The sequence below is a fragment of the Euwallacea similis genome, chromosome 13 (genome assembly GCF_039881205.1).
Source record: "Euwallacea similis isolate ESF13 chromosome 13, ESF131.1, whole genome shotgun sequence".
Classification (NCBI taxonomy): Eukaryota; Metazoa; Arthropoda; class Insecta; order Coleoptera; family Curculionidae; genus Euwallacea; species Euwallacea similis.
Window position 1 is genome coordinate 2,452,586 of NC_089621.1, and position 18,661 is coordinate 2,471,246.

At 38.6% G+C, this 18,661-nt stretch overlaps 2 protein-coding genes across 2 annotated transcripts; both read right to left on the reverse strand.

Annotated features, from left to right (window-relative positions):
- Positions 1 to 7,322: 7,322 nt before the first annotated feature.
- LOC136413086 (homeobox protein Nkx-2.3-like) lies at positions 7,323 to 17,362 on the reverse strand. The gene is made up of 4 exons (XM_066396454.1): positions 17,142 to 17,362; positions 11,505 to 11,704; positions 10,053 to 10,521; positions 7,323 to 9,455 (listed from the first exon to the last, which is right to left on the reverse strand). The coding sequence occupies exons 1-4, from the start codon at positions 17,258 to 17,260 to the stop codon at positions 9,224 to 9,226; spliced, it is 1,020 nt and encodes a 339-aa protein (XP_066252551.1). The 5' UTR covers positions 17,261 to 17,362; the 3' UTR covers positions 7,323 to 9,223.
- Positions 17,363 to 17,619: 257 nt separating this feature from the next.
- LOC136412870 (coiled-coil domain-containing protein 134-like) lies at positions 17,620 to 18,625 on the reverse strand. Its single transcript, XM_066396074.1, has 2 exons — positions 18,408 to 18,625; positions 17,620 to 18,335 (listed from the first exon to the last, which is right to left on the reverse strand). Exons 1-2 carry the CDS (start codon positions 18,508 to 18,510, stop codon positions 17,779 to 17,781), a joined length of 660 nt encoding a protein of 219 aa, XP_066252171.1. The 5' UTR covers positions 18,511 to 18,625; the 3' UTR covers positions 17,620 to 17,778.
- Between the last annotated feature and the right edge of the window lie 36 nt (positions 18,626 to 18,661).

The following is an 18,661-nucleotide window of genomic DNA, read 5'->3' on the forward strand; positions in this document are numbered from 1 at the left end:
AAAAACTGGAACAAAATTATCTGATTTTGTCTGTTTAAATTTTTATTTACCACCACTCTCAAAGCTAACTACTGTATAATCTATAACCATCCTTTTCTTATACACGCGCTTAAATGAAAACAATATATTTAACGTACGTGCAATTGCATCCAGAGCCTACTTTACTACTGGGGTAACTTGTAATAAGATAAATAAAGACGGCTATATTATGTGGGATAGATGAATACGATTTGATGACATTGCACAGTGGTGGCAAATTAGAGTTTTGTTAGTAAAAACATCAATTTTTCTTACAAAGGAGATTACAAATTCGCGTTTAAGCGCGTTAACTTTTGAAATTCAATGAAAAAATCAGACACCAATTGACGGTTCGAGTTCAAGTAGATTAAGCTTTTGGCGTTCGAATACTTTTTTTTTATTCGCCTCTCGCTTTTGAATCTCCACTCTGAGGCATTTTCAAATTCGAGAAAATCGGCATTAAGGCTAGTCAGTATTTCAGGAACTCGAAGTTTTCACGATTGACAGAGGATAACATCCATCCGCACCTACAAAGTTCCCCGATTTGAGAATTTATTTCCGAAGTATTCGTAACTAAGTGAAGTTGCAAAAGTTTCAGGCAACAGATACCTTTTCCATATGCCCCTACTAAATTCGAAACGACTACATCATAACACTAAAAGGGGAAAAATCAATCCATCGCCCCATATACAACAGTCATTAAGCCATTAGGGTGCTTTATAAAAGTCCCCGGGGCTCGTTTATTTTCATTACGGTTGTCCCGATTCGCCTTAACAGATTGCCCTCGTTGTCGTATAAAACGAAAAGAGGGGCTGATTCGATCGTGATCGCTCGTTTCACCGACACGCATCCCTTTGTTTTCTCAAATTTATATTATGCCGCTAAATCTGGAAGAACACACAAAAGTTCGAGCTTATAAATAAATTATGACTCCCTTAATTAAGTTGTCACCCAATGGAGCATGGACGCGACGATCTTGAAGGGTTGATCCGCATTAAGGCTTTATTAAACTTTCGGTTTGCCAGGTCATTAGCAGTGATCGAGCGGAGTTTTTATTAGTTTTCGGGATTACCGGATCAGGACCCTCGCTCAATATCACCATATCGTTTCGATTTAACAAATGACATTGCCGGCGATGTACCTTAAGGCGGAACTGCCCCGGTAACAAAGACTACCGTGTTTACACGTGTCCTAACCCCAGGTGGCTAAATATTTAATTTGGACCCGGGACGGTCTTTTGTGCAATCTTAGAAAACCGTGTCCTTCTTGGGCGGGGCTCCAAGACCAGCGACAAACCATTGATAACGCTTTCTACCTTGTGACCGATTCTTCTCGCCGATCCAAGTATTCAATCTTACCATTTAAATCGAACTTTAAAGGCGTTAGCGGAAGTTGCGTTTTGTCCCGGGTAGTTTAGCTTCCTTTTGATACCTCTTGGCTTTTCAGCTTTAGCGGATACATGCTCAATTTGGCATAGAAACCTTTTATTTCGCTCGTATCCAAAGACCAAAGTTCCCCAAAAGGAAATCTCATTACAAAGCTCTCTCCTAGCGAAATCCCAATAAGCGGAGCCCATTTGCATGAAAAGCAATAACACCGGAACGGCTTGTAAAAGCCTCATAAAAGCGTCACTGAAAGCTTACCTTTATAAAGCTTGTTAACTGAAACGATCCCCCCGGCGTTTATTAACCGCCCCCCAGTTTCCCCCCGTTCCGGGGGAGGAAGTCCTTCCTTCCTTCCGGCTTTTAACCAATAACGAAACAGTCGCCATGGATACGCGAACAGGAAACTTTCCCCCCTAGACCCAGCTACACCTCCGAGTTTATTGAGTCGCTAAACACTTCTATCTTTTTGGGAAGAAAAGGATTTTGGAGAAATGCACTTTTTGCATTTAGAGTGATTGAGAAATTCAATAATGAATCGCTGAGCATTTTCTTTATTTCAAATTTGAAATATTGAAGTTCGTGAGTAATCCAGGATGTGCTTAAGTAACCCGGAAGCGAACCGAACCTTTGCAGATTACTTGCAACTCATCAGGTTACATCCAAACTACCCAATCCCAAAAAAGGCTCTATTCAAACACTTTTGTTGTAGAAGAATTTTGCTGAACACATAATAGATCACAGATATTTCCATGCTGGAGGCCACATTCCACGGCTCAGTCAACTTTCCGATATTACGCATTTTTGGTGTTTGTGGATAATGGAGAAAATTGGATTAGAGCTATTTTTATGTATGTAATGTGTCTTGAATTCATCTGGAAAATTGGGGAATTTCGAACGTTTCCACCAAAGACTAAACTACTTAACTCGAAGGTCAAGATTTTGGGAGACTTGAATGATCTAAAGTAAGGCACCATGCAGCTTGAAGCCTGAAGAAGCAATATTGGCAGTTGTTACTTAACTCCGAGCCTGAACTTTCTGAGCAATCCAGGATGGGCTTGAGTAACCTGGTAGTCAGTAAACGGGGAATTTCTTGGCGAAGGGGGGGATAAAAAATTCACCCAAGGCGCCAGACTTGCTAAGGCCGGCCCTGCTGGTAGTTGGGCAACCCTTTTTTATTCGGATGCCCTCCGAGATTAGAGACTTCTTCAAGCATTCCTTAACTCAAACGGTAAATATGAGGGTCAATAATGAGCCAAGTAAGCGGTCTGGCTGTTTCTCAAGGGTCTCCCAAAAAGGTCTTAAACTTGAATTCTATCAGAAGTCAACTGAAAATCTTGAAACTAGAGAAAGAAGATGAAAGGCCTCACTTACCTCTTGATCCGTCTCTACTCTCTTTAAGATGCCTTGGTCTTCAGCCTGATCCTAATTTCGCAATTTCGGTAAACCTAAATACAAGGCGTAACATATTATTATGGAGACATTTCAGGGAGCGATAATACCCTGTTAAATGATAAAAAAAAATACTAATAGACCCGTGGTCAAAAAAGCACCATTTTCGATATATAGGGTGGCAAATTTTTCTCATATTTTGCATTTCTCTCACGTAAGCTTTGAGTTAGAGTTTTGAAATTTTGTGCATTTATTTCCTTTAAGACCTTCTAGAACAAAACATCAAAATCGTCAGTAGCCATATACAGGGTGTTTTGTCTTTTCGGGTCATGTATTACTTTACGCATGTATCTTTTTTGGAACTCCCTATATGAATTCGAATAACAAATTTAAATTCCCTCTTCAATTCTTTAGTTTTTTGGTCTTTTGTAATATTTTCGCATCTTTCATCGGTTTCGTAGAATTTGCAAAAATATCTATCGACGCAAATTAAGAATGTAAAGGAAGTAAAGAAAGAAATAATCATCCGGCTTAGTTATCAAACTATCTGAAGCAATTCGTAACATTTAATCAGATTTGTAAAAATAAATCTAGACGGAAACAAAATTATAAAAGCTGATGAAATTGTCTTCTTCCTAAGATGCAGGACACCACTCTTTGCCTCATAGATCAAAGAGCTCTCTCAGATATTCCAGAAGTATTGCGGACGATTTTGCATGCATCCATTGTTCTATTTTGCAATTCCTCTTCTGTTTCAATTGGGATCTGATACACCAATGATTTCAGATATCCTTAGAAAAACAAGTCCAAGCTATTTCGGTCGGGGGATCTAGGAGGCCACAACTGAGGACCCTCTCGGCCTATGCAACGGTTGTTAAAACGTTGATTCAGGAAGTCTTTTACCGTCATACTGAAATGGGCTGGTACACCATCCTGCATGAATCACATTTGGGTTTTGCAAAGAAATTTCTTAGAGAAAATAGGCGTAGGAAATTTCAAAAATTTAATTTAAGGCACATGTAGGAAAAACGCGAAATTTGAGAATAAATGCGAAACCTTGCCACTTTGTCTATATCAAAAACGATGCGTTTTTGACCAAGGGTCTGTTCGCACTTTTTTATGATTTTGCAGGCTGCCGTCGCTCCCTGAAATATCTCCATGGTGGCACGTTACACCCTGTATAGAGCAAATTCAACGCCGACTGGAAGAAAACCATGAATTGCGGGCTTAAATCCTAACATGGAAATAGCACTTTTGTACGTATATTAAAATGATGGGGCATTTATTACGAGGGTGGATATGGCAACTTAACAAGTCGGACTGGAAAAGCATCTGCTCGTTCTCATTGTTTTAACGCAGCTTTGTCACGGTATATTTATTCGATTAAACATTCGTTTTGTTGCAGGCCCAATTCATTCCCCTACGTACCCCAATTACTATTTACACAAGAATGGTGATTTATGTACGATATTCCTCAGAATTCAGATAACTTTCAAGTTACACGCCCACTTGAAGCTGCTTCTTCAATGAGCCTGAACAATGAGCTTCTTTACACGCCCACTTAACCGCGCTTATTTTTGCACTAGTGGTTATTGTAGGCATATGATGAGAGACTTTTGTGGGCTGGTAACGCTGGTTCAGATGTTTTGAAACAACCCTCCATGCCCATAGAGGTGGCACAATAGCCACCCACGTTAGCCGAGTGTCAAACAAACCCCCGATTTTCGATTGTAAGTGGTGATGAATGGACAGGGACAGATCTAGGTGGTTTGGAGGAAAGTAGCCCGTTTCGGGGGCCGGGGGGAACGAGGGCATCTCGGAATTCTTATTTTATTTTTTCCGTTTCCGCCCGTCTAATCCGGCTTAATTTCCATCCGGATGGGTTTTTTTAGGGCGTGAAATGGACCAGCGGGACGTCCACCAGTCCGTTTGTCACTTTTATTACTTTTGCTACTGACAGGGACAGTGAGCGTTGCCAGATTTTGAAACAAGAAATTTGAGGCTCGAAGAGGGGAAAATAGAGACATTTCCCCGAAGAAAGAAAATTCTCTTCAAGGGCCACGTGCCCGGGGGGGCCGAGAGTGCGGGAAAACCCGGCGGCGTCGGGCTCCCTTTCCTTTCTCTCAACGAGACATGTGGCAACAGTTCTACAAGGGTCACTCTTCGGGATTGCGAAGTCTAGACAATCTGTTCGAATAAAGGGATAAATCAGAGGCAATGGATCTGAGGACGTTTTTTACGTTACATTGACCGATTCGGCCTCGCAAATTCCGGAAATTATTTCAATTTCAATAAAAGGATTTGATTAATTTGGTTGGGGGCCATATCCCGGCCTGCAATAAAACCCGGCTGCGACCAGACAAGACTTCCTTTGAGTGGGCATTCCCCTTGGTGTCATCATCATGTTTTTAAAGAAAGAATTTCTTTAAAACCCTTGATGATGGCAGCATTCAAGGTTCGTTTCAGTACCATTCTTCCACTTGGGAGATAAACGACGTTCTTAAGTCGGTAGCAGGAGCATCAATCAGGCGTCTAATCTTGTTCCTCCGCTAATGATGATGGATTTTGATTACTTCTTAATATATTCCAGGCATTTCTGAGTTATTGTTGCTCCAGTGGCATAAGCCCGAGCGTGACTGGGCCATATTAGGCAAATTAATCGATCATGCGGCTAAAACCTCTTTTAATCGTGGGCCGGCTGATTTCCACCCTGATTACGTGATGATCGCCCTTTAATTCTCTTTCGCCACAACACCTGCTGATAACCGAAAGGGCCCTTTAACACTAATTTAAATGTCGAAAGTGATGAGTGAATCATCAGCTAAGTGTGGACAATGTAGTAATATCAAAGTAAACTAATTTCTCTCAATATGTGGAGCGAATCACTCGTGTCAATTTAACAGTCCTCTTGAATTAAATGAGTATCACTTTTCCAGCCAACAGCCACTCCATTCTGAAGTTGATCGACTCTTGTGTTTAATCCCTGTTTTCAGTACTATTTGTAAACATTCCTGCTAGTTTTTTACGATGATCAATCTGGTCTCCATACGCGGATACAGCCAAATCCGGGAAGCATTAAAAGTAACGCCACATAAGTGGGCTATAAAATCGACAAGTGGGGCCATAAATTCATTTATCAGATTGTTCTATACCAGGTATTACTTTAGTAGTGTGCTACTTATGCATGAGTGTCAGTCACATTTGCATTAGTTTTACTGCATTTTTATTGAATTTTTACTAGCAAATTTTCTTCTCGAAGTTCCATCTAGGCCCTCTCGGCCAAAGATGCATATAATTGAAAGTCTAATTATTTTATAGATTTCTCTCATGAAACTTCTATTTAAACTAAATAACATCAGCGCTTAAATCAGGTTTGGTAAACTGTCGCTATACACCATATTTTATCGCGTTTGTTTGCTTTCATTATCGCTACCTGTATGTACGTATAGGTATATAATCATAATAAAATATAATAGGTAATCATTCTTATTGATTTTAGTTAATCACTCATGAGATAAAGCCTAAATAAACGCGAGGACTTTAATATTACGTTATCTAAATATTTTGCTTTTTTTATATATAGATCCTCCACGGAGCTGTTTTAGTACCAGTATTGTTTTTGCAAATTCGTGTCTACTAGTACTTAGACAAGAATTTGTCTAAGAAAAAATGTTGCTTTTGCTATTAACATTCTCAGTTGCCACCACTATGCCAATGTCTTTAAGTCGTATCCCAAGCCCCTCATCATACAGCCGTCTTTGGTTATTATATAGCGTAGACGAAGACGAAAGCTGGGACGTTAATCCTGGTACCTTGAATAGTAAAGTAGCTCTGAATGCAATTATCATGTACATTATATTTTTTGTCTTTATTTAAAACCGTGTGCCAGAAAAAGATAGTTAAATGCTATGAAGCAGTTAGTTTCAATTTTGAGTCATATGCCGAAGCGAACAGTGGATCGTACCTATAATTTAAAGAGACAAAATTAAAGATTTTTCTTAAATTTTTAAAATTTGAAGTCGATTAATTTTAATCATAATTTTGACGCATTTTGTACGCGAAACACTCGAGTTTGTATAAAATTTACGTTTGGTTTTCATTGTTCAGTCAATCACTCCAAACTGCATCTGCTAAAACTTTTATACACTCGGAATTCCTACGATCAAATGCACTCAATTCTGGAAGAAACTCGGACTCAAAGAAAAGAAAATTTCACAGAAAAAACTCGCACCGAAATTTAAGTAGAAAAAAATCAATTATCCCATCACTATACACGTCCCAAACAAAATAGTTTAAAGGGGAACAAAGAACTTTTTCAACCCCTAAGGTAGGATTGAGTCCGGGAAGCGACTGGGCGTGGTCGCATCGATCCAGCTCGACAGGAAATCGGGGCAGGCATGCAGGAAAATGCATCTGAAACCGGTAATGACACCGTCAAACTGAAAACGGACACCGCAATTAGAGGCAATGATTCAATTCAGTTGGGTTATTGATGGTCCTTTCACAGGACTGGGTATATTGAAATGAACATTTATATGACTATTTCTAGATTATAATTTATTGTTATTTAATAAATATCACCTAAAAACTTGTACATCAGGAAAACAAAAAATTAGTGCCAGTCGACCAATAACATTTTATCCACTTTCCAACACTATACAACAGTTTTTGGGAATCTAACTTTTCTAAGTTTGCTACCGCTAATATGTACACTATACACATTTCGTAAAGGAATAATCTGACTTAAAAAAACTATAAAATAGGAACCAAAACAGAAATATTTACAAAATATTGCCCTATATAGAAACACCGCTAAGAATAAGAATAAACATTTTAATAACGGGTGACCATTAGAAAACCTTAGATCTAATTCAATCAACGTGTAGTGCAAAGATTCTTTAATGATCACGCATCATAAAACACCAATATAACACTTATTTATCGTAAAAATGACTAGATTTTGAGGTAAAATCGCTTGTTGGTACTACAAAACGGCCACATTAATTGTGGCTACAATCTCGAATTCAGGTATCTAATTCAGGCCCTATATTGATACAGGGAGATGCAGGAAATTGAGTAAGTACAAGAAAATGTGAATATTTTTTAGATATCAGAAAAATTGATCATAAATGCAATTTTGTGGACATTTTTGCATATATAGAAAGAGTGCAAAATTTGCTCTTCAATGAAGTATTACAATCCGATTTTTGGATTTAAAATGGTGGCGTAAGAGGTATTTTTCGAAAAATTAAAACGACGTTGGGGATTTAACTGTGCTGCAATTGGATGTGTTATGGTGTGTGGGTGTCGATGATTGAATTGTGATATTGCATTCATTGAAAATGAAATTTCGGGCTGTTTTGAAATAAAAAAATTGAGCTCAATTCCGGAAATTGCTTGTAGCTGTAATCCCCAATTCCAGGAGCCAAATGCTCGAATCTGGAGGAATAGGACGTTCCTAGAGAATAACGAAAACATCTGAACGTACGTCATTCTTCGAGAACATGGTACTCCCTAAATTCAGGAATCTTTCTCCCTGGAGAGCGTTTCAAAGGTGCAATGACTAAAACTCTTTTAGTGTCGAAATTATAAATTTTGAAATTACTCATGACAACGGCAGCCAAAGTAGCGACACAATCACGAAATATTTTATTAAATGTCATGTTTTTGAAACAAAATAAACAAGTTTAAAGAATAAACTCTCCTCCGACGTCATTACATTAAATCAAACAAAATTATTTGCTTAATGGCAAAGTTTCTGAGTGGCTCCATTCAATTGAATCTTTATCTACGATATTTTTTAATTATTTATTATAAAATTTCTTTGGAGATAACAATGTTTGTTCAATCCCAATCTGGCGCATGACCGAATTGACTTTGTTACACAACATACCGTCTTTGACTGAATGGCCCTGATCATAACCTAAATTAATTAAGAGAAAATCAAGAAATATTGGGAATTAGCGACATTGCAACGTTCTTTTGTTCTGAGTAGAACATAGGAAATCGTCGTGACTGAGAATGTCAAACTGTAGCCCCACGTTGCCAAACTTTGAAAAATTTCTTATATGGGATTTTACTCATTTTTTTAAAATTTTCCGAAAATGATCATGAAATTTTTCATGAAGTTGTTTTCACCTCAAAACTTTTACTCACAAATAAAGTGTCACTTTTCGTAATGAAGACTTATAAAAAAATCTCATAAGGAAATGCTATTTTGTGAACCTTGTCGGTCATATAGAATCGCGCAGAACGCATTTCCTATAATAATTGGTAACACAAACAGCATTTTTTTTTGAGTATTTTAGGGCTAAAGTCATATCCACGATTTTCCTATTCTTTGGTATTAAGCAAGGGCCTGTTAAGAAACCTGAGAGTAATCATTTAACTCGAACAGTATAAACACGCCCTTAATCCCCAAGGAACTCTTTTTACCAGTGCCATCGGTGTTGGCCGTATAACACGTGGTGAGGTGGCATGAGGGGTCCCAAATGGGCGGTACCCAGTTGGGGGTTGTCTTGCGGAGGCTTCGGAGGTCCCCCCAAACAGGGTTTTCCATCTCGCACCAGTACCGGTACTGCCACTCGCCTCGGAGAGGGCAGGGGGTTATTGTTTTGCTGGTCGTGTAGGCCCTTTTCGTGCTGCGCCCGTTTAGTCTTGTATCTGAAATAGAAAAGGGATGGTGTTGATAATAAATGATTTACTGTCAAACATGCATTTAAATTCTTATCAATACAATGTGAATGTGTGAGTACCTCTAGAGTTTAAATTACACGAAACCATCTATAGTGAGCGTGACTGATGATAATATATTTGATTAATGGATGATTTGGTTAACAAACGTCGGTGATTTAAAAATATAATTGACAAATTCGCTGCATTTTTGACATTTTTTCAGAAAGAACGAAAAAAGCGCAAATAGATGTTGCAAACAACGGCACATTTTGCGGGTCTCATATTGCTTCCACTTACAACAAAATCCTCCATTTTACTTCCCTTTGCGGAATTGCGAACCATGTAAAATCAAGTAAATCTTTCGGTTTATATTGCCGATAATACATTTTCATAACAGCGCTGAAACTGACTTTGCAGATATAAAGCTTTAGATATATAAATAGAGAGGTTTTTATTCATCACTCCTCGTTCTAATCTCGCACTAAAACTGGCTAATACTCAATTAAACCCCCATAATCCGCATTAATTCGATTGTTTCTGTATCAGCTTTCAGAAGCACTTTCACTTAAAAAAAACAACACTTACCGATGATTTTGGAACCAAATTTTCACTTGAGTGGGCGTGAGCCGTATAAGAGAGGCCAAGTGCTCCCGTTCGGGGGCCGACAAGTACTTTTGCTGCCTGAATCGCCTCTCCAACTCGTAAGTTTGTGCTTTGGAGAACAACACTCTTCGCTTTCGTTTCTTGTGACCCCCTGAACCTGGCTCCCGATCATCGTCTTTATCCACCCCACCGTCGTCGTTCTCTCCAGCTCCGTCCTCGTTATCGCTCAGCGCCCCGTTACTGGCAGGAGCTGAGGACGTGTCGCTATGGTGTAACATCACCATTGAGGGGGCCCCTAGGGGCGTTGTCGGATCTGTTAAACTACTGGGTTCTACGCTTGACCTGTCCGACATTGGAGGGCTGGTACTATCAGGTGATACTTGCGGCGGATGGTGCAGGGGGGGGAGGAGATGTTGCTGCTGGTGGGCTGGGTGAATGGGTGGTAAAGATGCTGGAAGAAATATTTATGGTCAACTTAATGTGTATTATTTTCCAGCAAAAAGGTGGCAAATATGTGTACGCGGTAAAAAAGTGGTGAAAGTTACGCCGAAAATTGGACAATTCGGGCGAGTCCCGAATCGTTAGTAAGATCCTGAGTTAGACTCGCATAAGTGAAGAGTTCTGGTTCTTTATCTCACAATTTGATGGATAAACATGTGAATGCTATATCGAACTAAGTGAGTTAGATGCAGAGAAAATTATGTGCTCAAAATTGCTCAGTTGCAGAGAGTCAAAAGTACTGAAAGTACCGCTCAAATTAGCTGAAAATATAGTTTAGTAGGTCAGGTTTAATTAGGCAAGAATGCTCAAAATTTCTGGTAAAATTGTTTAGTTCGACTGTGTTAAGAGTACTGAAGAGAAAGAGAAATCTCCAATGTGGAGTTAGTGCGCTCTTGAATTTCATATACTAATTTGTTTCAAAAAGTGCGTCAAAAGAAGCATTTGCGGAAATGGAACCGCGGAAGGCTCTATTTCACCATCATTCCTATCAATTTGGTTGAGGTGGATCGGATGTCTAAAGCGCCTAAAAAAATCCATGTCATACCTCTAAAATACCTCAATAATTAATTAATTTGTCCTACATAATTCGACTCAAATTTAAGGTGAGAATATCCCGTAAGAGGCCAAGTCTCCATAAGCTACAAAATGCAGTTAATAATGCAATTAATCGCTCGTTTAAAATCGCTTAACTTTAGGGGTGACATTGCCTCCATTTAAAAATGGCAGCAAAATCACATCTGCTCCCGAAAAAAGACAATCCGAGCAGCTGTTTGCCGGTGTCACGCCTTTATTCCGTGTTAACTACCCTTAGGTGACAGGGTTTTGCGGCCAAACCCCTCGTCTCCACCCCTTAAAACGCCGTTCTTCATTGTCAATGATCCTCGCCTTCTTTGTTCTCGTAATTTCGATTTAATTTCACGAACGTGAACTCACCGTGATCGGGTATTTGGGGCCAATGTCGGGGCATGTAAGACAGATCCGTGGTCGTGTATAGGGCTTCTGCCATGCTAGGGTCCAACTCTGGATGTTGGACGTTGTTCTGGCGATCTAACTCCAAGATGTCGCTTATGGCGAAGCCGCCCGGTTGTCGCGGGTTGCTCATGGGGTTGGTCATTTTGATGCTGTCCAGCAATCTGGAAGGAAAGGTTGAGCGTATAGTACAAGGGTATTTTGAGAAAGAACGGAAGAATCGAAATTGTAGGAGATTTCTGTTGGGTAATTCTGTGGGCACAACCGCGCATTTCTAGTTATTTACCTTGTCATTACGTGTGCATTTATCCACATTGAAACCAACACGACTTTTGGCAAAAATTCACCTTCACGTCACCGATAATATACATATTTTATGTCTATATAGATACATCGTTATCTTATAAAGAAATGAAGGATAGAGCACTGATTTCTTGTTTTCAGACATATGTTTGATTGAATCTAGTGATAAGCTTGAGAATTGTATAATGTTTCATCCATATCTACTGCGAATGGTTTAGGCAGAATACGGACGTATGCTCGTTTGCCCATAATCTAAAGAAGTATAAACTCTTAAAAATCCCCGTCTGGAAGAAATGACCTGAAGTACACAAAGTCGCCACTTTCCATCAAGTACATCCCACTTTTAATTGTCAGAACGTGCCATTTATACGTTCCAACGGATTTGGGATACAAAAGGCGCCGCCCTACAGGTCTTATTCATCGATACCTTTACAGTACTTTTATTTATATTCCGCTGAAAACCCCAAAAAAATCTTGGAAACCAATAAATTGCCTTATAGTGCAAAAAAAAACAGGTCATATAGTAAAATGTTTGGTAAAAAACTCCTTTTGATAGTAAGTTTAGATTTATCTATCATTCTGAACTTCAAATTCAATCCGAAACTCTTAGAGGAAGTCTGGAAAGTGGCTTACTCCCAAAGGACGCGCTATTTGTTTCTTCTCATTTCTTTAGCTTCAGTTTTTCAAATAAATGCGTCCTCTGATACCGATAAAACACTTTACAGAGAAAAATGCCCATTTAAATAGTTTGGTCCTTAAATGGGTTACTCATAGGACGTTTCTACCTGCTGTGTGTAAACTGGCCCTTTCCGGTGTAGGTGTCAGACCGTTTCCGAAACTATTGGGTTCTCACAGGTGGGTGAATGGTTCTTGAATGGGAAGGAATCCGTTGTTAAAAACGTGAAGTGCGTATTTTTACGGTTGTTAAGATAGCCAGCTAATGCTTGGTGATATATTATTTTTTCGATGAATTGACTTTTGCAAGAAAGTGTAGAAAATGTAGCACTGAATTTAATGATAGCGCTGCTTAAAAATGTAGAGGTGAAAAAAGAGACCACCATCCGCTCCCTCTCCAAATAAAATACCTCATAACAAATTGTTTTCGAAATGAAAGCGAAACGGGTAGGAAGGTAAAAATTAGATCATCCAAAACATCTCATCCAAAGATAAAAAACTGTAGAATCTGCTATGGAAGAAATAATTGCATTTTTGAACCCTTCAAAAGTAGAACAAAAAATATTTTACCCTCCCTGCATGCATTCATAATTCGCCATATTGTCAAAAATTAAGTTTCCCTTAAAAAACACATTTTGTTGTTATGGACTAGACGTTATTAAATCTGAAGAAATCCATTAGAGATCATGCCATAAATTTTATAAAGGCTGTCTGTAATATATTACACAATTACAAAACACTGAAAAACATAACCACTCACAACAGAAAAATATCTCGTTTATATGGTATCCCCAAAATACACAAAAATAACGTACTCTTAAAGCCTAGTGGTAGTAGCATAAACTCTTCCACACATCAACTTTTAAATTTTTACTAAATATCCTAAATTTATTCGTAACAAACACAGATTCTTGGAATAAAAACTCGACTAATTTCTTGGAAAGATTGAAGTTTTGGATATTGTCTCTACGCATTGCATTATTTTGGCATTTTTGCCGAAGGTGGCTGTGGAACATCATCATTCTTTGAAAACAATTCAATTGTTCAAACAATTGCGAATTCTATCGAGCTTCTCTGGACCAAGGTAAAATGACGATCAGTTGCAACTTCCAAATTAAAGGTGAACAGTGTAGTGACTCGAAGCCAGGTTGGTGATACAGATAACGACGAATTACGTGAAATCAGCACGAAAAGATACATTTAAGATAATATTGGTATACAGCGTGTCGTATTAAAAAAAGTGTGGCTATTTCGATTGCGTGAAAACCGAATAAGATAGGACAAAACATAAAATTATCATATAAAATTTGAGGGACAACGATCAAATCGGTTTTTGAATGAGGCAGTTATCTCAAAATATAAAGATGTTACAGCCGTTTACATGACTGAGGACATAAAATGAATACCCTGTATATATTTATATCGTTTTAAGCAAGGATAAAATTATCAAACTATGTAGCATTCAACAGTAATGATAATAGTCATGTTTTCAGATTTGCATGAGGCCGATTTTACTGCAGTAAGAATTCTTATCCCACTCCTATATGTTTAAACTCATTATAAGAGAGATTTTAATACGTTTGTTGAAAATAAAAGGGATAATTAACGGTTGAAAAATAAGTCCGGTTTGATGAACGAACTCATAGCCGCAAATCTGTAATTTTCGAGATATAGTGTGTTAAAGTTTATAATAAATACACAGAAAGGAAGCCATGTGTTTGCCGCAAAACTTTAACACACTGATTTCTTTTCAAAGTATCAAATTTTGAACTTCGCTCGAGGGAAGCGCGATCGTCGCTATAGTACGAAAGCCGTTTCTATCACTCACGTTAAACTCAATCAAAGCTCAAAATTTAACACACTGAAAAGGCATTATATGTTCCTCATATGCATTAAAATTGTACTTAAAACGGTCTTCGATCTCGAAAGACAAGAAGTTTGCCTTGAGGCGGATCGACTTCTTCAATTGAAAGAAAACATACCTACCCAGGAAGTGCGCTTCTCAGAGCATTGGAGCACCAAGCCCCTGGAAGCAGAGGCGCCCAGGGCAAGAACAGGGGCGGCCAAGTTAACAAGGGGGGCAAACCCGGAATGCCCGGTTTATCGGCACCGTGAGTCGAAGGGGGCATTTTTGGGGGCTCGCCTTTCTCCGCCTCAGTTGGCCGGGGAGACTCACTGTGCTCACTTTTTTCAGCCACTTTTACTACTTTTCTTCCGAATCTTCTGGTAATATCTCGAAAGCGCGATTTCGGAAATTCAAGAGCCAGGACACGCGAACACATTGACCGTCGAGAGCCACTGAAGAGCCTCCTCGATTGAAGGGCCCTTTCGGAGGGCTCTCGATGCGGCCAATGGGGCCAGCGATATGGAGGGCGGGACTTGAACCGACGAATCACGACACGGAACCGCACAGGGCTCTCATAAATAGGCGCGTATGGCGCACCCTTATGAATAAGTGGTAGTTTCTCCAAACGGAACAAAAGAGGGGTTTAGTGGTACAAGGGGGGGGGGGGGAGGATGAGAGCGAGTTTTGTATGTTTGTATTGTACAACCTCGATTGTTAATGTTAAAAAAGGGCTTTTTTGAGTGAACTTCCCCCGGGTTGCGGCATAGGGGCGAGTTCTAATGGACTTAAAAGCTTCAGCTGTCCATTATTGCATGCATGTTAATAAAGGCTAGAATATTAGTGGATGCTGGAATGTTGGTTTTATAAGCCCTGCTTCTGGTGCAATAATAAAACCACTAAAAATTTAAGTGGCCGGGGTCGGAAAGGGGCTCAAAGGGCTGGCACTTATGGAAAAGATACGTGCGGTGGGTCTCTTTTGAAAGTGACCGGAAACAAATAGGCTTTATTTGTTCATCAAACACGAAAGCTTATAGATGTAAGAAATTCCTTCGTATGTAAGAAATGCAGAAGTGTGATAATTAGATCAGAAAATTATGAATCGATTTTAAGCATGACCTGGTTTCTCTTTTTCTCGATTCAAATCTAGGTAAACCAGCAAGAAGCAAGATTCTTTATCTTAAATGAACCTGTATTTCTTAGTCTATATAAAAAAATGGTTATTTTTCCCACAACTGCGGAAAGCGTTATTTTTTTGCACGCGACTGCCATTGCCCGAATTCCGGGAAGCCGAGCAGAGAATACGAGAAAGACATTTTCCGCGTGAGTGAGAAACAATAATTTTTCTACTACCGCGAAAATTGTTTTATTTCCATGTTACTTTTCATGTAGAAATTAAAATCATTTAGGCGCATATGAGGACGAAAGCAGGGGTTGATGAATGTAAGAAATGAAAAAAGAAGGCAAAAACACAATTATGATACACTGAATTATTGTGCTGTATTATGCATATTACTGGAATTATTATGTATGCTAGATCGCCTAGGAAGTTTCTTTAAGTTTCTCATAAATTGTCCATTAAACTTTGCTGCTTTCAATAAATTAATTAAATTATCCGCAAATTCCACAATCAGCTTACTTTTCTGGTATTTTTTGCTTTTTTTTCTCTTATCGTCTGTCGTAAGTGCACCCCTTGTAACCCATAATCCATTTAAAACGTGAATACTTCTATTACAGAAATCCTTTCATGAATGGTCAACCGAAATTTACTACGATCAGTGTGGTCTCGTTGATTCATTCAAGGGCCCTTGGCGACATACAGTCTGCCTCGGTAAATTTCGGCGTAGCTTTATAAGATACTTCCTCGCCTCTACCTGGACAGCCATTGTATCAGGTGAGGATTCTGGGAAAGGCACTTTTGCCCCAGAACTCTTACAGGGTGTAGTATTCTAAACAAATTACAATGCCCCTCTTATCACTCTCTATTGACGCTGCTTTGTCTATAGTGGACGAGCGGTATCTTAGTTAATTATTAGAGGGCCCTTTTTGCACCCAAGTGTTTATTGCAACACATTCACAAACGTTCGGGATGTCGTGTTTTAATTACTATTTCTCACCTTCTATTCGAAAAAATACCTTTCAGGTAGATATACAGGATTTCTTCTCGTATTTTATGAACTTTTATGGTATCTTATAAAATAAAATTCTGACTTTTCGGTTCGTTTATTACACTCATAATTTTATTTCACTTAATCAATAAAAAAAGCTGCCGAAGCTCATTAAAGTTTAATAACACTTTTTAAAAGTAAATTCCGGCGATTTAGACTTCTTATTGTTAGTATTAAAATTGCTTTCTTTTTTCTGTTCATCAGTTCTCACCATCACGTACAGAATCGGAAGTGCCGTAAACTGCTGTGAAAAAGGACCGACAAAAAGGCCGAAAACACAACCATTCAGAAAGAAGTTTCGAAATGTCCGTTCAAAAGCTAACAAAACCGCGTTTTCGAAATCTTTTCAATGACCGATAATTTATATACAGAGGTAGGCCGGAAATGCTCTTTATTCAAAAGGATCGGACCACGAAGATCTTGTCACATCATTACGCAATTCAATCACGAAATAAAGGCAATGAACTAGTATTGCAAGCAAATTTTACTCTTATCAAAAGGATTAAATGATGTTTCATCTATATGCAATAAATTATTAATTTCTCTTGCAATATTGATTTCTGTATTGCCCTTTAAATCGCAATTAAAATAATAAAAATCGCGAATACTCACGAGTAACGATACTCATCCTCCATATGAACATAATCAGGGGGTATAATATGCCAAGAGCTCTCGTAAGAGGTGCAGTCTTGATCGTATCCTTGTCCTGCGGTGGCCGATAAGTCAGCCATTTTCGTTTCTTCCGCACTTAAACCGACGAAAAACAAAACCAATTTTTTCCCACAGGCAATTGTAATGATCCCAATAAAAGGGCGACACCTCGTATCGTGAACCAGTGCAATCTGCGAGATTGAGGGGCCCCGAACACACATTTATATAAAATTATTGATAAGATATGATAATATTTTGTTGTATCTTCGGTGATATCGGTTCGTGTGTGTATCTATTGACAGGTGCCTTATTGTGTATATTTCCCAAACGATATGGATGGGACCGCCGCGGGATGTATGATTGATATTGATAACAGAGAATTTGAAATCATTTCAATTTACCTCAGAATTACTTCAACACAAAAAACATAAAACTCATCTCAATTTAACCGAGAACTTTATTGAGTAAAAATACTGATCAAATATGAGCTTTTAGCATCCTTAACATTTAATAAGAAAGAGAGGTAGCATTACTTAAATCTTACTCTATGGACAGGTACAACACTTAAAGCAACGCAGGCAGTAGCAATAAGGAAAATTCAAAACTCCTCATGCAGTCTTGGCCCCTTTTTCAATTTTTTCTTTTTCTTTTGCCTGGAGGTAACAACCTCCACCTCTTCTTGCTTGATCTGATCTTCCTGGGCCTTCCTATATGGGTTTATATAATTCGGATCACGAGGAACATAGTATAGCTCTTGACTGACTAAAGATAGCACTTTAATGGTGCTACTGTCCAACAAATATTTGACCTGATGGCAGTATGCGATGCCCCATTGCAAGAGGACATCCCAGTTATTGTTGGTTTTTAAGACTGACACTGAAATATCTGGGAATCTCAAGATGATCTCGGCAAATAAAGCTGTGTTTTCTATGATGTTGGATAAGGCATCTCGTATGGTGTCATCTAAGGGAAACTCTGACACACCAGGGATGAAAGGTGAAGCCTCTATAATAGCCCTACTGTCTTGGATAATTGTAAACACTTTCTCAGCTATGAGATTAATCATGTGAAACTGCTTCTCATAGCTGTGGACCTTTTGAAAGCTTTTTATAGCCGCCAACTGCTCCGCTCGTTGGCGTTTTAGGAGCTTTTTGTCTGTTTTATGTTAGTTAAGGCATAATCTAGGTTTGTATGTTTAACAAGACTTTTTGAAGGAATAAAGGATACATAATTGTTCAGCCATCTCAGGTTCGCTAGGCATTTGATTTGCCTTATGAGTGGACATTAGAAGAAGAGTTAATAGGCCCCATTTTAGACCGAGTGGTTCCATTTTCTTTGAAAATGAAAGCGAAGGGGCTATTTAAAATGTTTATTTAAGTTGAAATGAAAAAGATAAAAAATATAAACTGATCTTCCTAACCTCATTTTATTCATTATTGATTTTATCTATTTAATGTTAGGTATTTGTTGAATATGGAATA